We start from the raw sequence: 26,293 nt of genomic DNA, 5'->3' as shown, positions 1-26,293 counted from the left end.
TTAGCTCTTTGTTTTCACATGTTTTTCCATGCTTGCATGGGTTGACAAATATGTTATTGAGGCATTGTTTTACAGCTGGGTACCCTTCCTATCACTAACCCTTTTTTTGAGAAGATCTCTCATTTCATGCAGCTTTAAAGGCACAAAGTGAGCAGGTGGTTTTACGAGAACTGACAGCACCACCCATACATCACAACTTAGATGCGAGCAAGATATATGCAAATAAAACACACACATACAATAGTCTTCTTTCAGTTTCTGCCTAGCAAATCCACTTGCAAGGCTTTGAAGTGTTACGCAGTAGGAATGAACCCATAACCACACAGACTGGGAAACAAATTTTTTGATCCCACAATCATGCCTGCACCTATGGTTTTTCTATATTTGTCATTGACATGTAGATTATCATTATTCCAAAAGAATAGTTATGAATCTACATGTCATTTGTATATTTAGTTAATGCTGTATTAAACAAGTTATGAAATAGGTATATGTCTAAAGCATGATGTAATTAATTAGAAAATTGAGGCTTTTCTCAAATACATTAATACAACGAGGGATATTTCAACTGAAACTAGACACTGGAAATTGTTTCAAGATTCATACCTTCATCAACATTAAGTTAATAGGGACAAAATTTAATTGAATGCCTTGAAATTAACTTCTGATATGTAATAAGTGACAACAAATATTAGTATTCTAGAAAAGAAAAAAAACTATGGTTGAAACTGCAACCAATAGTTTTATAGGCAATAAAGCTAAAAATAAATATACAAGTGAAATATATATATGTTAACCCTTTAGCATTTAAACTGGCCAAAATTTTCTAATTGTTTTATATTCAAACTGACCAGATCTAGGTTCTTACACCTGCCCTACAATGTTATTCTACATTAAACTACATCATTGAAATCTTAAGTATATGAGATAATGCATGATTAATTCAAAACAATGAGAATCAATAATCATTACATTTGATAGAATAACCCGAATGCTAAAGGGTTAAAATACTGATAACTATTACTTGCAGTAGCTAATGGGTATCCAAAATGCATACAAGTTGCATGTGCTTTTTAGATGACAGCTATATTTTCTCTTCTGAAAATATAGCTGTTGTCTATTCATGATGATCAGAAATGTTCAGTTAAGTGAGTTTATGACTTTTTTGTTGAGTATAGATTAATATTATTTTCTAAGTATTTATGTATGTATTTTTTTTTTTTTTGGTATTATTGACCTTGACAACTTTTGTATTATTTCAACCTCAAAATTATGAGAGATTTCATGATCAGTAGTTGAAAAGCAATAGGTAATACTGTACCTTTTAGTATATTTGATTGTGTACACATACAGCTTAACCCTTTCGTTACTGTATTTATTTTGAGATGCTCTGTGTTTCTTTCAATTATTTTAAATATAACAGAATTTAGTAAAATAACTTAGTTATCATTAAGCTAGTGTTAGGAACATAAATTGCGACTAAGGTTTGGTGGTATATTTTAATGAAAACAAGACATTTGTACTACAGAGCCAGAGCCGATTTTGGTTGGGTTGGTAACGAAAGGATTAAAGAAACTTATCGTTCATTAGTCTGAGTAGCATATCCAGTTTCTCTTATCTACTTAATACACAAACTATGAAAAGCATACATATACAACTATGGTGGTGGGAGGAAGGAATATAGTGAGCATTAGAGAACTATATATCAATGCAGCAATGGATCACAAACTGGCTGTGGACAAGTGTACCACCATGCATTTTGGAAGAAAAAACCCTGCGTCCACATACTCCCTCCACAACACTGATATCAAGAAATCCTCTTGCGAGCGTGACCTAGGCATCACTGTCGGCAGTGATTTGCGTTGGACAAAGCATATCTCTAAAATTGTCAAGAAGGCTGAGGGTGTCTTGGCATCACTCAGCAAGACTTTTGTTAGCCGCTCTCCAGCCATCTATTTAAAGCTGTATACAGCTATGGTACGACCACACTTGGAATTCGCATCATCAGTTTGGAACCCCAATCTTGCTCAGAACATTGATCTCCTGGAATCTGTTCAGACGTGCAACCAAACGCATACCCTCCATCAGACACCTACCATACTCTAAGCGCCTTGTTTCCCTGGGCATGGATTCACTGAAGCTCCGGCGTCTGGCAATGGACTTGGTAAACACCCACAAAGTTATCAACCACCTCACCAACAACAACACTGAACACCTTTTTGATCTCCATGTGTCCAACACACGTGGACATGCCTACAAAGTCAGAAAACAGCACAGCTCCCATGACTTTCGGAAACATTTTTTCACGCTCAGAGTTGCTGAAGCATGGAACAAACTGCCTGCATCAGTTGTTGACTGCCATGACACTGCATCCTTTAAGGCCCTCATGCTTTCCGAAATCCGCCGAAACTACACCTGATTGTCCCCCTTCCATACTCATGCACATATGTGTATGTCATGACTCATGCACTGTTCTTTTCCTGACGCTTGTACATTACCCTATGTACTATACATACACTTTAGATGAGTTGTAGTGCACCTGAACACTGTACACAATGTTTTATTATTATTTATTTTATACTTTAGGTTCTCTGCTTGTTTGATAGTAATAGAAAGGGTAGCTAACTGTAAATGCTTAAAAATTAAACTTGTAATATTCTATAGTAGATCGTTATGATTGTTTTTCAAAAGACTTAATACACTATTTTGTATCAAGCTCCAGACTAGGAGGTGCAAATAGATCTGAAGAGTAGGCTGGTCTTCCAGAGAAGGTGGCAGTAACATTGCTCTGGCCAGACATGTTCTTGCTTTCCAAGAAAGCAAATACAATCATCATAGCTGATCTAGCAGTGCCCTGGGATGACACTTGATATTTCTCACCAACTGAAGAAAGCCAAATATCAGGAATTTGATGATGCACAGCCTCATTCCTTATTGAAGTCAGCTACTGCTGCTTTCCAACAACATGGTTTACTATTTCCTGCAAAAGATAGGTTTGGAGCTCAACTAAAAATGACCATGAAGGAGATCAGTATGGCAGCTGAAACCAGCTCGAAGTGGCTATGGTTGACAAGAGACTGCTGATGGAACCCTTCTACAAGCAAACACTAATTCAGAGAAAGCATACAGGCTAAGGAATGAGATGCTTATGACTGATACAAAAAAGCTTCTGACATTGTGATGGTTTAATTATCAGAAGAAGAGCTTACAATATCTCTTAGTAACTCTTGCACTTTCTGAATAGGATGAAGCATTTCTGGTGCTTAATTATTTCATTAACTGAAATAAATGTTTTTGACAGCTTCCCAAGCATTTTTTTTTTTTTTAGTCAAATAGTTTAACCATAAAATTAGACTCAGAACATACATTATCATTAGCAGCAGCAGAGAATCAGTCAAATACTTACTGCTAATCCACACAAATTCTTTAAAAATAAATATAATGTTGTGTACTTAACAAAACAAAAAGAAAACCTTCAATCTTCAAAGGCTGTTGCTAATTTTAACAAAAAAAACCCAACTAATTAAAAGAATTTATTTTCACAAGTTTTGAAAGAATCTGCAGATATGTCGAGGGTAATAAAATAATTTGCTCTTTCTGGAATGTAGTTTTCTTTACAATAAAAGTCTGAAGTTTACACTTAAAAAAATGACAAACATAAAAACACTTCATAGCTAAAATACTCGTAATAATACAAGAATGCTAGCCAAGACAATGAAACATTTAAAAATGCATACAAAATAAAAACTGGGATATCACAATTATTTTGCAATTAGATTTTAAAATGTACAAAAGAAAATTTTAGTAAAAGGAAAGTAAAGGTAAAGAAAGCCGAAAGCCAGATAAAAAATAATGGTACAAGTTCTGTTAGATAAATACAAATTTGGTACACAAGAATTTTAATCAACTACCGATCAGTATGGACAAGTCTGTAGAATAGCGATTCTGGATCGTTACGGAGAGTAGATGGTGGTGCAAATTCTGCAACCCGGCCGTTATCCATAACCAAAATACTATCACTGTCCATAATAGTGTTAATGCGATGTGCAATAGTCATCACGGTAGTATTGACAAATTCTGATCGAATTGTCTGTTGTATCAGATGATCTGTTTGGTGGTCAACATTGGCAGTTGCTTCATCAATACAGAGGATCTGAAATAAGACAAATATTGATTTCATATTAGTAAAAGACTGACAGAATTTTTTATGCAATATTGTGACTCTAAACTATTTCCAAAGTCAAGAGATTTTAATTAATAAAATTCATAACTTATTAGGTATCTAACAGAATTAAAATAGAATGCGTTGTAATAGATAAAAATATGTGAACAAGAATGTATAAAATTAAAACTATTTTTTAAACACAATTATTAAATTTTAGAATAAAGAAGAAAATGCTTCATTTAAACAAATTAATAAAATAACAACAGTGTGTATTTGGAGATTAATATGGCATATGAGAAAGAAAACAGTTTTCAAAATAACTAATATTGAATTTTTCTTCAAGTCTAATTTTTAGAATGAAATTGAAATATAAGCAGATACTAATAATTGTTTTAATAATTAAAGTGTATTTACCTTAGATTTACTTAACAATGCCCGAGCAAGGCAAAATAATTGACGCTGACCAACTGAAAAGTTGCGACCATGCTCAATAACTTTAAAATCCAAACCACCAAGCTTTTCAACAGTTTCCCTCAAGTAACACCGCTCTAATGCTTGCAGGAGTTCATCATCATTATCACAGATACCACATGGATCAAGATTCTCACGAACAGATCCCTCAAAAAGGAAGGGGTCTTGAGGAATAATAGCAAGCCGTGACCTGAAATTGATTAACCCTGTCTTTACAAAATGATTGATATTAAACAAATATAAATATATATATACTTTATAATTCAAAAGAGCAAGAGAACACAATCATTATAACCTGTTTTTCAATTTCTTTATGCTTTATAATCATCATTGCTATTATATAAGATTAATCTATTAGAAAATTCTATTGGATAATTCTCTGATCCTAATAAGAAGAAATAAATTTTAGTAATAAATTATGATCTTGTTATTGATTCAAAATATCATTGCATCACTAGTTAGGAACATGATAATTTCTTTAATTAAAGCTTAGATATGCTTCCAAATTTAGTCATACATTTTATAACTATTTAGAATTATGATAGCGTATGATGTTAGAAACCAATTTAGAAAACACACACACATGAATAATAAGGATTTCTAATTTAACCCTTCTTGTTTTGATTAATTTTTGAAATAATGACAAATTAAGTGAAATAACTTGGTCGTTATTAAACTAGTATTTGGAACATAGATAAACATGAAATTTCAATAAATTTTAAGATCTCTTTAATGCAGGGAATGTGTGTCATTGAACCAAGAGCAGTCCCAGGCTGGTTGGCATTAAAAGGGTTAAACACAAGGCCAGTTGTTTGGAGAGGTGGGAACTTGATTAACTTGACCCGGTAATTGACTAATATATATTCTGTCAACTTCTAAAGGATGTAAAGCATAGTCAACCTTATCAAAAAATTTGAATTTGAAATAGGAGACATACTGAAATCAACAAGACATTTTACTTATTTCTCAGAGGATTTTTTGAAAAGACAAAATCTCTTTCTGGATATAACACCAGAATTTTGCAGATAACATCCTACATCACTTGGTACCCATTTTGCTTCTTCATCTTGATCAGAATTATGTAGAATCCATTGTGCTGCCTATATACATAAGAAAATACCTACAGTAGCTTTGACCCATCTAATAGTCCAACACTTTATGCACTGACACTCTTTAAAAATTATAATTAATTAGTGATGCAATCTCAACATTCCTTATCTTTTATCTATTACTTGTTTCAGTCATTAGACAGTGGTCATGCTAGGACACCAACTTGAAGAATTTTTAACCAAATGAATTGACCCCCAATACTTATTTTTTTGGTTAAGTCTGGTGCTTATTCTATCAGTCGTTTTTACTGAACCACTAAGTTAGAGGGATGTAAACACACCAACACCGGCTGCCAAGTGGTGGTGGTGGAGAAACACAGACACAAAGACACACACTCAAATATATATATATATATATATATATATATACACAATAGGCTTCTTTCAGTTTCCATCTACGAAATCCACTCACAAGGCTTTGGCTGGCCTGAGGCTATAGCAGAAAACACTTTCCCAAGCTGCCATGCAGTGGGACTAAACCCAGAACCATGTTGAGAAGCAACATAGAGCCACATCTGGTATTCTTCAGCCTAAGAGTCAGACTGCTTAGGAATGCAACACAAAGTGGGTGGTAAGCTCCATCTCTTATGTTGATTTTATGCTACCAACTTACAATAAATTTGAACCAAAAAATGTTGTACTTACCTAAGTACAGTTAAATCAACACTAGCTACATTAATACCATCAACCAGTATTTCTCCTTTTTTTAATTCTACCATGCGGAAAATGGCTAAGAACAGACTAGATTTTCCAGAACCTGTTCGGCCAACAATACCGATTTTTTCACCAGCTCGAGTTTCAAAAGAGACATCTACTAAAGCATTTGGTAACCCTGGTCTATATTGCAATTGTACACGCCGAAAAACAATGCAACCTTTTTGTGGCCAAGATGAAGCAGGCTGAAAAATAAAAAGATAAAACTAATTTCATTTAAAGTCACTATGTTTTTAAAATGTTTTCAAACTGTGTCTTCCACACACACAAGCTTGTCCTTCAGGTGCTGGTGCGGCATTAATGCACCTGTGCTGTTGATATGTAAATGCACATATGCCAGTGGCACATAAAATGGACCCAACACACTCTTTGAAGTGGGTGGCATTAGGAAGGGCATCCAGCCATAGAAACTATATCACAACACATAGTTGGAGTCTGGCCAGCTCCATGTCAAATTGTCCAACCCATGCCAACATGGAAAGAGGATGCTAAATGATGATGATGAGGAACATACGTCTCATATATATAAATACAGTTTAGTTAAATCAGTGGTTCTCAACCAGGGTCCACATGGCTCTTGGCAGTCCTTATAAGATTTTATTGTCAAAATTTATCTGCAACAAATTAGTTATACTTCTACAACACTCAAAATATTTTCACAATTTTTTTAATACAATTCCAAATAATATTTAATTACAAAAATATAATAGAGTTTTTTAAACAGCAAATGGCTATGATGGTCCATCCGAGAAAAATAGGAATCAAAGGGGTCTGTAGGTAAAAAAAAAAACAGTTGAGAAACACAGTCAAATGACTGGTCATTAAATCTTTTTAACCCTTTAACATTTCAACCAACCATATCAGGTGCAAATATTCTACCTGCTTTATGTTTAAACTGGCCAGATCTGGCCTCTTGCATCTACCCTACAATGTCAGTTTAAAAACAAAGAATCACATCATTGAAATCTCAGAGATACAAGATAATGCATAATCAATTCAAAAGAATGTAAATAAATAAGCATTACATTTGACAGAATAATCTGAATGCTAAAGGGTTAAACATTTGAACCAAGTGGTAAAATAAAACTATTTCTTAAGACAATATCATTGAAAAGAAAGTATCTGAAAGCATGCAGTATTTACCATATTGAGACCAATTTCTCGTTCATGAGGGATTCTCTCAATATATTGTTGTGCTCGTTCTACACTAACCATCATTTTTTCAGTCTCAGTGAAAAATTTAACAACACCATTGAGAAGCTGTGTGATGGACAGGGCATAAGTTAGGGCTAATCCAACTAGAACTGCAAAAGATAGTATGATTGTCTGTTGAAGACATAACAACAGTAATAATTTCAAATTACAAAAAGAATACTTAATACTCATGTCTCATATTTTATTTTACTAATTAGAAATAAAGTAAGTCAAATGGTAAATGCATTGTAAAGCAACTCAGTAATAATAAAAACAGCTTCAGTAACTTTGACACTAATTATAAGCAAGAAATGTTTTGTTGATGATCTCTATCTTAGAAAAATTGTATCTCCAGTAGTATTAAATCACATATAAATACACAATTCTAAAGTTACTGGATATTTTTATATCTGATCAAAAGTGAAAGATAAGCAATATGAAACCTATAAAACAAAATGAATACATAAATTTTGAGAACTGTCATTGTATACAGCTGAGAGAGTGTGAGAGAATATGTGTGCATGTGTGTGTGTGTAAGAGAGAGGGAGAGATGGAGAGAGTGTGTGTTTAGGTCATGTTAGCCATCAAACAGCAGTAGAACTCTTTAGTGATGACCCTTTAGTGATTTTTAGCACTGTCTCTATCATTAATAGAGTCCAAGGTTTTTCCTGTTTAGGTTAGTGGATCAGTGGGTTGTAGTCACTGCTTTCACCTGGTTACAATCTTTTGCAAATGGTTAGTTTGGGATATAAGCTTTCTAATGCCTCTCAATATCCATCTTGCTCCATTACCAAGGCTCTTCACTCACACCCGCCTCCACCATCAACTCACCCCAGTCATTGTTTCCCTCACCATACTCTCTTTCTCATCCGTTCACTTTTTAGGTCATATTGCTCTGGGCAGACAGAGACACCACAGAATAATCTTTTCTGTATTGTTCTAATGTTAGTATATGTACTTCCGAAACAAGTACACAATACAGAATGTAGTGCACAAGGCAACATCAATAGTGCTTTTGTTATGATTAAAAAAATGCACTTAATACACTCCTTAAAGTGATTAACACATGAAAAAACGAACAATGTAGGGTTGAGAGCATTTTTTTTAGACTAGTAGAAGATATGACAGACTAGCCATGAAAAAGTGAATGCTGTATACTCTGTAAAGTGACTAATGTTTGGAGGCATAGCCAAACGTAGAAATGTTGAAAACAGGAACATTTTGATCAAGACATAGTCCTGCAACCAAACTAGGAAGGCAGGAACTACAAATAAGAAACGACTCAAATCAAGATAGCTCTTCCAACATATGCTAACATGGAAAGCAAACATAAAGATGATACTATCAAATTCCATGTATAATACACGCTTTTTCATCGAAACCATATTTAAATTTAGAAATGTGTATATTACATAGTATATTACATAGACTACCAAGTTTTTTTTCCCACCCACATGATCACTTTAGTTCAAGCAGGTGGATTTACCTGTAAACAGCTCTGGCATACATTTTAATGATGATAGTCAATAAACCAATGTCAGTCATCTTTCTGCTGTTTACATATTTCAATAAGTTCAAAAGATGGCAGTATTTCTTGTTTTGGATATTGATATTAATTCAAGTTTATCTTGAGCTTTCCTCTGCAATCTGATGTTTTGCTCATTCACATTGATATGCTCACAGCTGCTCTGTTACCATGTTCAATGTCATACTTTATCACTTCTAACTTATCAGCTGATAAATAATTCAAATGTCAGATGGCCAGCAATGTTGGTGGTAAGAATATTAAAAGATATGATAAACTTTTCCAGTTATCTATCATTATTTCCATATTATTATTCATAGATAATTTAATAGATAATATAAATTATCTTTTATTTTAAATAAATTTCTTTCATATACAATTTACTATAAAAAAGCTAATATCTTGGATAATAGTAGATTATCTAGTAATGTAGCCAGCTGTACAACACCACATATTATAAACAATAAATGATGAAAGTTACAGAGAGAGTCATAGCCCAATTAATTAGGGAGAGAGTTGGTCTAGATGAGATGTAGTTTGGATTTGTGCCAGGGAGAAGCACCACTGATGCTATAATTCTGGTAAGGCAGCTGCAGGAGAAATACATAGCCAAAGATAAACCTCTGTACTTGGCTTTTGTTGACTTGGAGAAAGCTTTTGACAGGGTCCTCGATCCCTTATCTGGTGGTCAATGCAGAAACTAAGGATAGACGAGGGGTTGGTGAGAGCTGTACAAGCCATGTACAGGGACGCTACCAGTAAGGTGAGGGTTGGGAACGAATACAGCAAAGAATTCAGGGTACAAGTAGAGGTTCGTCAAGGATCGGTCCTCCACCTCCTCTTGTTCATCATAGAGGAATTTAAGACAGGTTGCCCCTGTCTGTTGCATGTACTTATTTGAGAATAGATGAATATGACAGCCTTGTCTACAAACACCTACAAACAGCCATGATTTATAACTTAGATTTTCTTTGCAAATTTTTTATAGGTATATCAGTGGATTACATATTAAAGAAGTATTACTTACCAGGTGTTGGTAACCACAGATTAACATGCATTACAAGCTGCTTGACATTGAGAAAACCATTGTATGATTCAAATAAACTGGCCTATATAACCTGCATATGCAATAACAGTTTTGATTTTGCATACAGGCTATTTCTCATTTCAAATTTTTCAGTTCATGATTAGAAATTGCTAAAATTGGAAAACTAAATGAATTCATTTTTCCCTAAATTTGCATTACTAAGGGATTTTTATTTCTTCGTATTTTTCACTATTGAAATACTGCTTCAAGTAAACCACAACATTTTACTAATGACTTATATATCCAGAGTTAAAATCCATTGCAACAAGTAATCAATTTTCTCTTTTTGCACAGCATATATTATATATATGCATATTATATAATATACATATAATGTATATCATAATATACATTATATTATAATCATCAATTATCATCAACATGTAATGTCTTTTTTCCATGCTGGTATGTGTTGGATGGCTTGACAAAAACTGGCTTGCTTTTTACAGCTGGATGCCTTTCTTAATGCCAACCATTTTACAGTGAATATTGGGTGCTTCTTAGGAGGCCACAGCACCAGTGCTTTTTACATGGCAGCAGCATCATTGGTATTAATGTTTATGACAATATACACTATATCATGTATAAGTAATTTTAATTAGGTAAATTACTTATAAAGTATTGGATGAAATTACAAATAAACAAACTATTGTAATGTACAGTGTGGGTCATTATTTTTCTAAGTAGATAAACTTATTGTCAAAACATTTGATTTTTTTTAAGTGCAGTTCAAAGTAAGACAATAATAATTATACAGTTTTATGGAAGAAACAATTGTCAATACTTACCCACATTAGAAGTTTGAAAATGATGCTCAATAACAGCAATGATAGCTACACCAGAAATAATAGCTACACCTATCATTTGTAATCTAAAGTCTAGCCAGCAAGAAACGGTCATGTCAGCAAACTGCGCTCTTTGGTTATCATCAAGTTTACATAAATTATCTTCTTGGAATCTGGAATGACATATATGCAAATATAAAACTATGGTATTTGTATTTGTTTAAGCTGATCATTTCTCACAAATTTTAAAGTAAATTTTTGTGTGCCTCTCTTTACCCAATGCTGCTTCTGTTTCTTTAAAGGTTTTCACCAAACATGTCACCCATTCATATTTCACGTCCATATTGGGCATGTGTGGGTATATGCTCCCTTCCTTTGTCCAGTGCCTTTAATATTTAGGCACTTTTTCAGATTCTTCACACTTAACTTGTTAATTTCCCACAGCATATCCAACAAATTATATATACTGAATCAGTTACTTTCCTGTTGAAGCTAGAGTTTAGCTTTTATTGTCTATATCTGACTTCCATAAAATATTACTTGCTTCAATCTCAATTAAAGTAATTCTATATATGTAAAATATAAACCCTGGCATTTGCATATGTAAAATAAAAAGTCAGATATTACAAAATTAAAAGAAAATTTAGGATGAAAGTAAATGTTGCCAATATGTTGTCTCAAATCTATACAAATATATAGTTTTACAACCTTCCTTCATATAAGTGAATAATGAGTATATAAAATATATATGCAATCTGATCAATAAGTAGCTGGACTGTTGCCATAGTAACAAAGCTAAAGCACACAGAGTGAAGCTGCTAGGCAAAGATTGATCTTGAACACTGCTGTGCATGAACAGTAAGTTTTAACATTCTAGCTCATTTCCGCTGTTTACAACAGTGCTTGGAAGGAAGGTGTGTAGTGTGTGATCTTCACATTGACTATGATAGAGAAAGTTGTCATGGCGATACCTGCTCAGAGGCCTACACAAAGTTGTGGAAAGTGTATGGAGAGGAGTGTATGAGCTTCACACAAGTGTACAAGTGAGTCAGACATATTCAAGATGGCCAAACAAATGTCGATATTGACAAAGATTCTGAGAGACCTGCAACCAGCAGAACTGAGAAAAACATCACAGATGTGTGGGCAGCAGTGAGGGAAAAATCATCAAATTGCCATCCGTTAGTTATCAGAGGATGTGCAGATTAGTTATGGTTCATTTCAGACCATTATCACTGAAGACTTGGGTATAAGATTTCTGCCAGTTTTGTGCCAAAACTGCTTTCAGCTGACCAAAATCACAAACAGGTTTCAGTTGCACAAGATCTACTTGATTGTGTTGAGAACGATGAAAACTTTGTGTAGGCCTCTGAGCAAGTACCACCAAGCTTTTGGCAAAGTTTGATGTAGACTCTCCGCTCAACTTTCTCTGTCATGTTGAATGTAACAACACACGCTACACACCTGCTTTTTAAGCACTGCTGTAAACAGCAGAAGTGAGCTAGAACACTAAAACTTAGTGCATATGCGCAGCAGAGTTCAAGGTGAATCTGTGCCAAGTGGCTTCACTCTGAGTGCTTTAGCTTCGTTACTATAGCAACAGTCTGGACAGTTATTGATCAGACCACATAAATGTTAAAAAGAAAGTACATTTTTATACCACTACAGGAAAAGGGACATTAGACACTGTAGCCTGAGATATATTATTCCTGAAAATAAGGCAGAATGGTTAAAGCTGGATGCTTTACATTCTACATGGTATGCTTGTTTGGGGCTTACCGAGGGACTAAACAACTAAACCATCAATAATATATGTGTATATCAAGTAAGCAGACTGTAAACTAACCTGAAACTTTCTCTGAATGCTCGAATTACTGATAATCCTGATACTGTTTCTGAGAACTGAGCATAGATATGTGACTGGGTAATACTGGAAATTCGCTTTATTTCTCGGGATGTGTAACGATAATATTGCTAAAGAGAGAAAAATACATATGGAGAGCTATATGTACATGTAGCAAAGGAAAAAATATTTGATTTCATTAGCGCCTCAAAATACTTTGAAAAGTATATAGTAGAAATATATATATTTAAAATTTCATTTTTGTTTGTTTAGACATGCAACTAACAATTACAATGTAAAACTTAATCTTCCAATCAGTAGAATTTATAAATATTCGTAATCATTTCATTTTACTGATATTATTTATGTCCTTGGACAAGCATGTTGGAGCATTTCTTCCTTTCCTTAACTCTGCATACATGCAAATCAGCCTGGTGTGAAGTAACTTCGCAAAAACCAAGGCATGGAACAAACAACCCCACTTGTATGACAGAGATGCCATTTACAACCATCAGTGATGTCTGGTTAAATCAGTGTTTCTCAAAGGGGAAGCCTATGGGATGGTCAGACAAGTTGTTTTGAGAAAATTTGGTTTAAATGTTTGACAACTCAGCACTGTCCATTGGACGGGGGAGGGGGGCATTTTGCTCTTACACACACACACATATACATATATATATATATATATATATATATATACATACATATATATACATACATATATATACAATATATATATATACTATTTATATACAGTTTTCACATATCCACTCACAATGATTTGTTTTAGTCTGGAGCTAAAGCAGAAAACACTTGCCCAAAGTGTTGCACAGTGTGATTGAACCCGAGACCACATGGTTGAGAAGCAATCTTCTTAACCATAGAGCCATGCTTGAATCTAACACTATAATTCTACTGTGGTTGTTTTGGTGATCCAAAAGAACTAAACACTAAAAGAATGTGCTAGTTTTTTTTACAGAATTAACACACATTTACTTACAAGCTGAATTCATACCAAGAAATATTTAAATAATTTACCTGAATAAAATAATAGAGAAAACCAAGAGGTACAAGAAGAACACAGAACCATGGCAAACCATAGCAGATTATTACTAATGTACCAAGTAGGCTATAAACATTAGCCAAAAGGAGGTTCAACACAAATGGCAAGCTATCATCAACTGAGAATGTATCAGATGAAAACCGGTTGAGAATACGTCCGATTGGTGTCACATCAAAAAAGGAAGTTGGTGCCTGAAAATAGAGTCAGTTTTTGATGGCTAAAGAAAATGAAAATCATGAAATATAATTACTTAGATTACAAAGATTTTCTTCTTAAATTTTACTATTTTAAGCATTTATAATAAAATTTCCTCTATGTGAGAAATTAATTTCAAAACAAAAAATAATGCTTCAATTGAAGAAAATATTAAAAAAATAACAAACCTTCAATATCGTTCTTAATAGGTTTTCATGTATAACTTTTGCTGCATTTATACCACCATAAGCAAAAGAAAAAGCACGGCATAGTGCAAATAAAGAGTTGCCAGCAGCCAGCCCACCATAAATACCAAGATAGAAATTCAGGTTATCTTTGCCATTCGTGATATTAGTCATAGACTGGTTGGATTGGTCAATTATAATGTTTGCCCATCTGTAAAAATATATTGAAAAATACTTTACAACATTAATAATTGTTTTTTAAGGTGGCGAGCTGGCAGAATCATTACCATGCCGGGGAAACTGCTCAGCGGCATTTTGTCTGTTGTTACAGTCTGTGTTCAATCTCTACTGAGGTCGACTTATTTCAAGGTCAATAAAAAAAGTACCAGTTGAGCACTGGGGTGATGTAATCAACTTACCCCACTCCCCTGAAATTGCTGGCCTGTACCAAAACTTGAAACCAATCTTAATAACTGTTTCTAATTTATGCAAAAGACTAGCAATTTTGAGGGGAAGGTTAATTACACCAGTTCCTAGAATGACATTTTATTTTTATCAGCCCCCAGAAAGATAAAAGGCAAAGTGACCTTAGTAGGATTTGAACTCAGAATGTAAAGAGCCGGAACCAATAATGCAAGGTATTTCTTCCAATGCTCTAATAATTCTGCCAATCAACCACCTTGACTTTCAATTTAAATAAAATATATTTGACTGGAGCCTGGTATGGCCCTTGGCCTTACCAGTTCCTGTCAAGCCATCCAACTCATGCCAGCATGGAAAACAGATGTTGAATGTTGATGATGATGATATAAGATAATCTAGATTCATCATCAGCACCATCATTTTACATCCATTTTCCCATACTGGCATGAATTTAACAGGTCTCATCAGTCATTGCAGTCTTCATTATCTAGCAGAGATTCACCAACAAAAATCAGGTAACTTTGTTATTGTATATTATCTCAGTGTGGAGTGAGTGCTTTTCATCATGCTTCCGACACTGGAGAGATTATCCCATGTTTGAGAACTAAAGAGATTGATTGCTGCATAAATGAGTAAAAAGAGAAAATGTTTTTATATATACTCACCCATTAGTACTCTGTTGACCCTGCTCATGAGAATGACTAACCCAGTATGACAACCACCAATCTGTAATGTTCCTTGAAGCTATAGCAAAATGAAGATATTTAATAAAGATTCAGTTATCATAAAAATAATTTTTTCTCTGATATGTCAAAATCCTAAAAACCTTTACTTCAATTTTCATTCTTCGTTTTTCCTCAAGGAAAATTCTCTTATCATATTGTTGTATTTCAGGATGGATTTTTTTTTATGCCAAATAAACACACGCACTATATATTTGTTTTTCATTCATTTATTACTTTTCCTATTTTAAGTGATGTCCATTATCCGGAAATCTTTCATCACACATCTGACCTCTTCAGCAACACTTTCCGGCCTGATGTGTGCTCCTGCTCCACTTAGTCTATTCTAAGTGGAGCAGGAGCACACATGGAAAGTGTCGCTGAAGAGGTCACTGATCTTTTATCATAGATTTTACTAAAATTGTGATTAAAATGTTATATAGATAGTGTAGGTGAATGTAGTCGGAAAAAAAAAATGGAACCTTTTTCTCTACCCAAGTTTTATAGATAGCAAAGAAATTAAATAAATCCAGTGAAATACAAAATTATAGCTAAAAATAAAATATAAGGTTCAGAAATCAAAACATTTAAAATATACATTTGAGATCAAGAAATTAAAAAATTTTTTCTCAAAGAATGTTTTAAAAAAATATGCCATGGTCTCAATAATTTTCTTTTAATCAAATGGTAGGTGTATAAAGATACTTTGTTATGCTTGATATCTTTTACAGTACCAGAGATAAAAGTAAAAAATTAGTTGAGTATACAATTATATACTAAAGTCGAACGTCCTAAAAGAACTGAACAATTTTCTGATCCAGGAATTCAATATAATGATTATTAACATTTAATGGTGTATATGTATAAAAAAATAAAAAAGCTTTTTATTGGAATATAACACATATGTGTAAATGATATATATATATATATATATATATATATATATATATATATATAATACAAAACCAAAGAAAATACAAACATGAGTAAAGAAAGATAAGGTAAATATGATCCTTAGACTAGATCCAAAATTATAAGGAAACAGACTAATCTGAAAAAATCTTGCTTTTGGGAGTAGAGGACACTGTAGTAGTGTTAGACATGACAAAGTGAGATGATGTGGATCAGAATGGGTGAATGCCAATCAGTCAGGTAACGCTTTTGGCAAAGGCTTGTTTATAAACAACTTATCTAAATGTAGAGTTAGTACTGAATGAAGAACATTTTATACATTTTAAAATCCATTTTTTACCATGTCACTCACTCACTTCAGGATATTTTCAAACCAATCAGCAACAAATGTTATTTTATGAAAAATATTAACTCTTAATCAGTCCATAGAACAACAACACCATACATATATGTGTGTGTGGGTGTGTGTATTAAACATTTGAATGAATAAGTAATAGTTGAATTACCTTGCATGAATAAAAGAGACAATAAAATAATTATGGAGAGGGAAGTGCCAATAGCTTTCCAGTATGTTTTATAAACAGATATTCTAACAGATCCTGTCTCCTTTTCTTCTGCTCCAACCAATTTTGAAGGAGCAACAAAGTCATCCTTTTCCCCTGAAATATCTTCTAGCTCATCCCTATTCTTTGGTGTAAAGTCAGCTAGATTCATAGAAAAGTTTTCAAGAATTTCACCTGGGGGTCCTAGTGAGAAAAAATAATTATAATTAGTTGTTGCTTTTTTTAAAAATCATACTTTAAAAAATAGTTCTTCAAAGTGTAATTAATAAATCTAAATAACTAACAATTCAAAAAATTTACTTAAATCACTGAATTCAGATTTAATATAGAATAATATAAGGTAGTAATCTTAGTGATTCATAGGTAGTATAAATATGTTCTTGACTGTAGTTCAATTAATAAGCACTGCATCCAATTTTGTGCCCAATTAGTAATAAATATAAGAGTAGAAAGAAACTTACTGATTTCTATTTGTGATCTAACACTGACAGTTTAATATCTAACACCATAACTAAAATAAGTTTCATGCCCAGATGCAATTAAAAGAACAGATTCCTTTTGACTTACCTGATCGCACAATTGCGCCTTCCTTCATCACAACAATCAGATCTGCATCTTGTAAATACTTGATGTGGTGAGTACACAATATACAAGTTTTATTGCTTAAAATACCCATGATGCATTTTTTATAGAGATGTTGAGCAACATGGGCATCTACAGCTGAAAGTGGATCATCTAAAAGATAGGTTTCTTTATCCTGAAAAAAAATTAAATGTCTTTATGACCACTTGTACTACAATTTGCAATAAAGGAAAACAGAAATGTTTATGAGATGTTGAACTAAATCATAGAAATTATTTTCATATATTTGCATTATCATCTCTCATCATGCACTGATTCTGTTTTCTGTTTAAAGAAATAGATGCCTGTAAGTATATAAATATATCAATATTTTAACCATCATTGTGATAACACAAAAGAGATTTAGGAATGGTCCCCTCCATGGATACAAAATGTTTGTGAAATCCTAGCACCAATCGTTTGATTGATTATATTATAGACAGTAACAGAATAGAAACAAAGTTCAAAGTAACAAGAAGAGTATAATTTGATATCTTGAGTGCAAATAATTTTACAAAATAGACCCATTGTTCCTCATCAAAATATATGATAGCTTTGAGTAAATGGCAGATACAGTAGTGAGAAGAATGAAAGGCACAGTAAACACCAGCTTGTCTGAGGCCAAATGTCAATAGTTACTAAGACAGTATTAGACTAAAAAAGTTCTGAAACTAATAATTTAAAAACTGACAAAATGTATTTTAAACCAATGCTAGTAAAAAACAATATGTAACACCTTTACTTTCATGGTGATAATAAAGTTGATATTTTTCAGTTAATATGAAAGTATGCACAAAAGATAATTTTGTATATGCTGATAAAATTGCGTGTTAAGGAACTTCATTCAAATTTCATAATTTCAGTATTGTTAAATATTTACTCTCATGCTATATACATTCATGTCTTAACACATTTTGTCTTTCCATTATCACCATTATCATTTCATGTCTCTTTTCTACCCTGACATGGACTTGATAGGTCAACTGGATCCATGGATTAGAGAACTACATCTTGCTCCAAAGACTTAGTTTTGATATAATTTTTATGGCTGGAAGCCCTTACTAGCCACATTACAGAGCACTGGGTACTTTCTTTTCCTGATACTAGCTGTACTGAAGTTGCCTTGCAATTTGCAAAATCCTTGAATGTAATATTTTAAAATATCTTTATTCTAAATTTCCTTTTCATTCCCACTCACAGATATTGGTCTATCTGCATAGGATGTATTTAATCTCTTTCAGAACAGTAATACAATAATAATTTCTCAAGCTGTTTCCATGTCAAATTCTTTCTAGCTTATCTTTTATCTTTTGTTTCAGTAACTGAACTGTGAATAAGCAAGAATAATCCCTTGATACGTAAATATTTCAAAGCAATATTCTTTTATACATTTCAGTTGTTTGACTATGGCCATGCTGGTGCACTGCCTTAGAGGGTTTTAGTTGAATAAATTGAACCCTGTAGTACTTATTTTATTGGTCACTTTTGCTGAACTGCTAAGTTACGGGGACATAAAGAAACACACACATAAATATATATATAAGTTCAGTAAAAATTTAGATTCAGTTGAATATGGTACTTAAGTTAAAGGTACCAGAATTTGGTATGGTATTATCCATATAATTAAAAATGGGGTGATTATAATCAAAATAAGCAACAAGGATATCCAGAGGTAATGCAGTGCGATCGTTTCATGCGACTCCATTAAATTGAGCAATGCAAGTATTACATCAGTTTATATATATATATATATACGATGGGATTCTTTCAGTTTCTGTCTACCAAATCCACCCACAAGGCTCAAGGCTATAATAGAAGACACTTGCCCAAGGTGCCAAGCTGGCAGAATCATTAGCATGCTGGGCAAAATGCTTAGCGACATTGTCTATCTTTATGTTCTGAGTTCAAATTCCACTTTGCCTTTCATCCTTTCATGCTTGATAAAATAAATAGCAGCTCAGTATTGAGATTGATGTAATCGATTTACCCGTCTCCTAAAATTGCTGGTGTTGGGCCAAAATTAGAAACCAATGTTTATAATATTCTTAAATACTGAGTCAGTGCAGAAATGTCCCTTACAACAACTTTTTTGTTAAATCCTAATAAACTCAGCTTAATTACAATTTCTTTACATAAAAAGAATATTTCTCTTACTTGATACAATGCTCTAGCCAATGAAATACGTGCTTTCTGACCTCCACTCAAGGTAGTACCATTCTCACCTACTTCAGTTCTGTCTCCATGGGGAAGCATCTAGGATTTTTTTTAAACAATAAAATAAGCAAAATTAGAAATTATATCTGAAAAGTAGGTGGTATTAAATTCATTGACAAATCACCTCTATTTCAGCACAGATCATAACCCTCTCTTAGTTCTGTGAACATAGTTTTCATCTTCCATCTTAAAAACAAACTTAAGTTCACACGAATACCCTTATCGTCACCTATTCATGCATCTATTTACTTTTGTTACATTGTCAATTTTTCATTTCTCTAATTTTGTCACAGATTGGCTGACCGAAAATTTTAAACGTTTTAAATTCTATCTATTATTAATATGCCATTCCTAATAACCCCCACCCCCACCAGTACCAGAAATCCCTATTTTTGACAGCCTTCGGTTGTCTCCCATGAACACTTCTAAAGGCTTAATGCCATCGCCACCCCTACTTAGGGTCTATTTCCTATGTAAGGTTGTGATCATAAAAATGATGGTGTAGTGTAGTTGTTTGTTAATGAATTCTGCCAAATGCGAGCTTTCTTTTCAGATACATGACACTGCTGTGCCCCATCCCAGGGTCACACAGGCCCACACCTCTCTCACCCTCAGGGTTGACACACTCAACATGAGCACACTGAAAGGTAGGTCTGATGAGATTGTTGAGATGCTTGAATGGAGATGTGTAGATTTGTGCTGCATCCAAGAAGTAAGGTGGAGAGGAGGCCCTGCTAGGTTTCTCACAAGCAAAGAACATAGATACAAGATCTTCTGGGCAGGGAACACTGATGGGGTTGGGGGTGTGGGTATACTTCTTGCAGAGAAATGAGTCAATAAGGTAATCGAGGTAGTCAGAGTCTGCGATAGAATACTTAAGATTAGATTAGTACTACATCATGGGTTAGTAACCATTTTCTCGCCCTATGCCCCTCAGCCGGGATTAGCTGATGGACAGAAAGACCGATTTTATGACACCCTCTTGCTGACTACCCTATCAATGAATGACAGGGGTCTTCTCTTTGTGGCTGGTGATTTCAATAGACATGTTGGACAACATGCAAGGGGCTTCCATGGCATACATGGAGGCTATGGTTTTGGTTCCCTCAATGAGGAGGGAACCAGGCTACTGGAGTTCTGCGATGCAAATGATCTTCTGGTTTGCAATACTAACTTCAGGAAACCTGCAAGTCTCCTAGTCACCTGCCGATCTGGTAGACACACTAGTCAGATTGACAACATCCTCATCAGAAAAAGAGAAAGATGGCTGCTTATAAATGTCAAAATCTTCTCAGGCAAAGAATGTACCCCATAACATAGACTAGTAGTTAGCGACTTCAGGATCAGGACTAAATGGATGCCCAGAAAACGACCAGCATGGAGAAGGGTCTGGAAGCTTAAAGATCCTGCAAATGGGCAGAGATATAGAGATGTATTACTCAAAGCTTTTGATGAAATAGAGGGGAATATAGCATCATATGATATAGAAGACAACTGGGGGTTTCTATGGGACAACCTGCTGAGGGCCACTGACCAGATCTGTAGATGGTGCAAAGTCCCCTCTTGACATAAGGTAACATAGTGGAACAATGTAGTTGACAGGGCCATTAGGGAAAAGAAACAGGCTTGGAAGGACTGGAAGAACTGTGGTAGCAGGGAATTGTATCTGACTGCCAAAAGGGAAGCTAGGAGACAGGTTTATTTAGCCAGGGGAAAAGCAGATAAGAAAAATTTGCAAATGGTCTGCACCATGAGGACCAAGGACTTGAGGTATTTCACGCTGTGAAACAGTGTGTGAGAGAGAATCATGATGTCATAGGAGAGAAATGTGTTCACATAGATGATAGTTCACTTGCATCAAACGAGGCGCAAACAGAGAAGTATGGAGATGCCACTATGAAAGGTTGCTAAATAAACAGAATGAATGGGAGAAAGAGAGCCTGCCAAATGAGTTTGAAGAGAGGATGAAATAACTTGAAATATTATAGATTATATAGGGAATAGATTTCTTATATGAGTAATTTGTAAAAAACACAATATTGTTCTTCTATAGCAGTGGTTCTCAACCATTTACAGCTCAGCATCCCACTTCACCAAATCATACTTTACAAATGCCACCACTGCAGGTGTCTTACAATAAGCAAAAATTAATGAGATAATTAATTTTCCATAATGGTTTATTATCCATATTTTCTTATAGTGTTCCATCCAGTACATGCCTCTTTTAGATAGTTGCATGACCTAACACCCTTATTTTTATGGAAATTACCAAAGAAGATAAGGACTTACATAACAAAATTATATTGGACCCTGGTATCTCATCAGTCATATTTCTGTTCACTAATAACACAGTCCCCTATTCAAATATTAATTATAACAAAGATTTTTTTCTTTTTAACAACATTTAAAATTTATATACTGTACATGGTTTAAGCTATTAATTTGTAAGGAAAATCACAACCCATTGAAACACTCAGTACTTGTCATAACACTTCCTTGATATTTCCACTCTTTGTGAGCTTACAATACCTGCACCCCCTCCCTTTCCCCATTCCCTAAAAAGCAGTTATCTACAACCAATATCTTACCGTCAAGTCTGCATCTAAAGCACATGCTGAGATCACTTGGTCATACTTTTTCATGTTTTCAGTTTGTCCAAACAAAATATTTGCCTTGATGGTATCATTCTGTATCCAAGGTTCTTGAGGTGCAAAAGCAAACCCATCGTTAATTAAGGCACTAATCACTTGTATGTCTCCTTTTATCTTTGACATCTCCCCTAGGATAGCATACAATAAGGAGCTTTTGCCTGAACCAACTTTACCAATTACTCCAACAAACATCCCCTAAAACAATAGAAAAAAACATTATCAATTAAAAAATGTGCCTCTTGGCAAGTAAAAGCTAGTCACTCTTCATTTGGTACATTACAATGTATTACATTAAATTCTTGAAAAATATACTAATAATAATAATAAAAGAAGAGAAACAGAACCAGCACATATATTTATTATTGGCATAATGACCCTCCCAAAATACAACAAATCAGTTAGTGAAGTATCATTAAAACCTGACAAAAATCAATTGTAAAACATATTTTATGTAATTTTTTCTGCAAGTATTATTTGGAAAACTAAAAAGGTTTACCATTTCAAAATTGAGACTATATAGAACTAACTTGTTTTATTTATTGATTAAAAGCATAAAAGCAATCAATAAAATCATGTAATAGAAGCTTATAGAATTTACTGTAACAAGGATTGCAAACCCATACCGAGAGGTTTCATGTAACCAGCCTTGTTTAGCTGACAATACTCCTTAGTATGTTAAAAGAAATTAACTTACAAGGAACTTAACTTAAATATATTTTTGTATAAATTATTCTCTTATTCAATTATAAAATCGGTAAATATTAATCAATAAATCCAAATAATCATACAGAATTGAATTATACTGATGAAAAAAAAAAAGTGAAAGTTAAGTCTTTGTTGTTTTACCTTTTTTATGTCTAAATTAATATCAGTGAGATTCAATACTGCAGGCTGATGTTCAAAGGAATCTGTTAAGCTGTCACTTGAGTCAGCCACTGGTTCAGGGGGCTTCCAAGCAAAACAGCCATCCTGGATACTAAAACAATCATCAGATGTAGGCTCATCTTAAAAGAAAAAGTAAAATGTTATATATTTAATACTTAAATATACTTATTATACAAAAAATACTTATTATACAAAAAAAAATTTAATAATTTTTATCTTTTATTTTTTACTTGTTTCAGTCATTAGACAGCAACCAAGCTGAGACACTGCTTTGAAGAATTTTTATTTGAATGAGTCGACCCCAGCACTTTTTTTTTAAAGTCCGGTACTTATTCTATTGATCTCTTTTGCAGAACAGCTAAGTTACAGGGATGCAAAACTTACCAGCACCAGTTGCCAAGCAGTGGTGGAGGAGAAACACAGATACAAAGACACACACACACACATAGATATATATAATGGGCTTCTTTCAATTTCTGCCTACTAAATGCACTCACAAAGCTTTGGTCAGCCCAAGGCTATAGAAGAAGACACTTGCCCAAGGTGCCACACAGTGGGACTGAATCCAGAATCATGTGGTTGGGAAGCAAGCTTCTTACCACACAGCCACACCTACATCTACTAATTATTGAGATTTTCATTATGAATTTAAATTCAGTTGAAATTATAACGAAGTATAATCTGAAAATATAATTATGACTAATTGACATAAAGAGAAAACAATGTATAATATTGATAAAGAATTGTATTTGTTTGACAACTGTCTTAATTTTCATGGTGAAATTGAAACAATTACACTGTGGAAAAGTTATTTTAGTTGTTCAAGAATACAGAATGGGAGTGAAGCATACAGTGAACATAGCTCTATTTGTTCATTCCTTTCATTGTCACTAAATTCAACAGTATCAAATCATTCCTAGTTTTCCACACATCTTAGTTTTACCCTGATATATTCCCCCATAGCCTTAAGTGTTATTCCACCTCTCTTTTTCTCAAATATTTTATAGTGTTGCTATAAGTTACTCTCAGATATTTTTCTATGTATGAGAGGCATTGAATGAGCAATATGAGTAGGAACTAACCCAAGTGAAACCAACACAGAAGTCAATTACCAGTATTAGATTCAGTATTGTTAGTTACGTTAAGGAAATGAAGACAGAGAGGGTAGCAAGTGCACAAGGAATAGGTGTTAAGATGATGAAGGCATCTAGTTACTTGCTTAGTTAATCAGGAAGTGAATGATGCGACCCCCAATAACTAGTATGGGAGTATCATTGTCAACAAAGAAGAAGCATTGCAGAGGGATCAGTTACTAACACATCAGACTTGGAGACTAAGTATATGAAAGTAGCTAAGGGAGTTTTAGTACACTTAGTTCAGAATAGGGTTAACCTGATTGTGATGCATTTTGGGTTTGCACCTAAGCAATATGTTGTACCACAGACCTGTCCAACCTACGCTAGTATGAAAATATGGACACTACTGATGTATTTAGTAGGTCATTATAGATATTCTTCTCTGTGACTGACATTATTGTTGTTTAAGCTGACAATTCTATTTTGATAAAATTTATTTCCTTGAGGTTTCCACACTTTTATCACAAAACTTGTCATGTAGTGTGTGTGTGTGTGTGTGTGCATGTGTGTGTCTGTCTGTCTCTCTTTCTCTCTCTCACTAATACCCCAAATAGTTTTTAAGCAATATATTGTATTAAAAAACAAAATCTTACTTGATTTATATAATGAATAGTAGTGTTCATAGTCAATATTCTTCACATCAACAAATTGTTGGACTCGCTGAAGTGACACTGCTGCTTCCATAACTCCGTTTACAACCCAAGGGAAAGCATTTAAGGGTGCAATTAACATTACAAACAGAGACAGAGATGTGAACACCTGGAAAAATATATAGCATACATGTTCATTTATTGCAATTAAAGTTTTTATAAGATCTAACTTTAGAAACATCAAATCAGCTGAGTAAATTATGCAATGCCTAGCTTCAATAGCTAAAAACAAACCACTCTATTTTGTGCAAGTTAACTTGGAGACAGCTTTTGACATAATTCCTATAAATTTTAGACTGACACTAAAACAAAAAAACAAAACAAACATAGATGGTGTGTCAAAGCCATAAAGGCCATATGCACATGGATATTGTTGAAATGCTAGTGTTGGGAATGAGTTTAGCAAAGAACTAAGTATAGAAGCAGGGGTTCACAAGGAACTTGTCCTCTGTCCTATTCATTAGTTTTTGTTGCTATGGTATAAGAGTTCAGTATCAGTTGTCTTCAAGAACATCTTATGAAGATCACCTGTTTATCACAGTGGAATGTATGGGTAAGTTACAAAAGAAACATTTTATATGTAGAAGCATGGTCTTCAGCCAAAAGAACTTAAAATCAACAGCAAAGACCAAACTGATAGTGAAAGAGAGCATGAAATATTAGCACTATAAGGGAAATGGCAACTTTTTGATATATAGAAAGGGATATTGTACACTCAGTAGAAGCATCAATCGTGAGACCTTTGACAAGCAGATTGAGAATTAGTACTTCAAATTGGCAAACTTAACAGTTAATGAGGGCACTCATTAAAGGAGTCCATAAACATTCTACATTGCTTACCAGTCAATATTTTCTGTTACTCAGGTAGCAGTTATAGTGAAAACAAAACATAATATTTAGGGTGAGAAGAGATGGACAAGATTTAATGAACTCATATGCAAAATGAAGACCATATGAAGGAATGTGATGATGCAAAGCAGTGAGACATTTATGTGAGATATGAAGAGGTTAGAAAGAAATTAAGACAACATGATACATTGGGCGTATAACATTAATCTTCAAGAGGTGCAGAGCACAAATGAGATCAATCAGACATTAATGGCTTTAGATTATGTATGCAAAAGAGATGACTGCACTAGTGTGGAGATATGATAGATATGGAGGATGAGTTCTAAGTAAA

General features: G+C 33.8%; 1 protein-coding gene across 1 annotated transcript in view; it reads right to left on the bottom strand.

The window, feature by feature from the left end:
- Window positions 1–3,515: 3,515 nt before the first annotated feature.
- Window positions 3,516–26,293, bottom strand: part of LOC115211942 (multidrug resistance-associated protein 7) — a 49,995-nt gene continuing 27,217 nt past the window's right edge. The window contains exons 4-18 of the mRNA XM_029780700.2: window positions 25,057–25,222; window positions 23,289–23,446; window positions 22,380–22,637; window positions 19,732–19,830; window positions 17,524–17,713; window positions 16,900–17,139; window positions 15,425–15,503; window positions 14,340–14,547; window positions 13,932–14,147; window positions 12,897–13,024; window positions 11,054–11,223; window positions 7,603–7,763; window positions 6,391–6,644; window positions 4,580–4,826; window positions 3,516–4,153 (exon numbers count right to left, since the gene is read on the bottom strand). Of these exons, the coding sequence (XP_029636560.1) occupies window positions 3,908–4,153; window positions 4,580–4,826; window positions 6,391–6,644; window positions 7,603–7,763; window positions 11,054–11,223; window positions 12,897–13,024; window positions 13,932–14,147; window positions 14,340–14,547; window positions 15,425–15,503; window positions 16,900–17,139; window positions 17,524–17,713; window positions 19,732–19,830; window positions 22,380–22,637; window positions 23,289–23,446; window positions 25,057–25,222 (2,820 nt within the window). The 3' untranslated portion in view covers window positions 3,516–3,907. The remainder of the gene's footprint in view (window positions 4,154–4,579; window positions 4,827–6,390; window positions 6,645–7,602; window positions 7,764–11,053; window positions 11,224–12,896; window positions 13,025–13,931; window positions 14,148–14,339; window positions 14,548–15,424; window positions 15,504–16,899; window positions 17,140–17,523; window positions 17,714–19,731; window positions 19,831–22,379; window positions 22,638–23,288; window positions 23,447–25,056; window positions 25,223–26,293) is intronic.

This window comes from Octopus sinensis, linkage group LG1 (genome assembly GCF_006345805.1).
Source record: "Octopus sinensis linkage group LG1, ASM634580v1, whole genome shotgun sequence".
NCBI lineage: Eukaryota > Metazoa > Mollusca > Cephalopoda > Octopoda > Octopodidae > Octopus > Octopus sinensis.
This window is presented reverse-complemented; position numbering and strand designations above follow the sequence as displayed.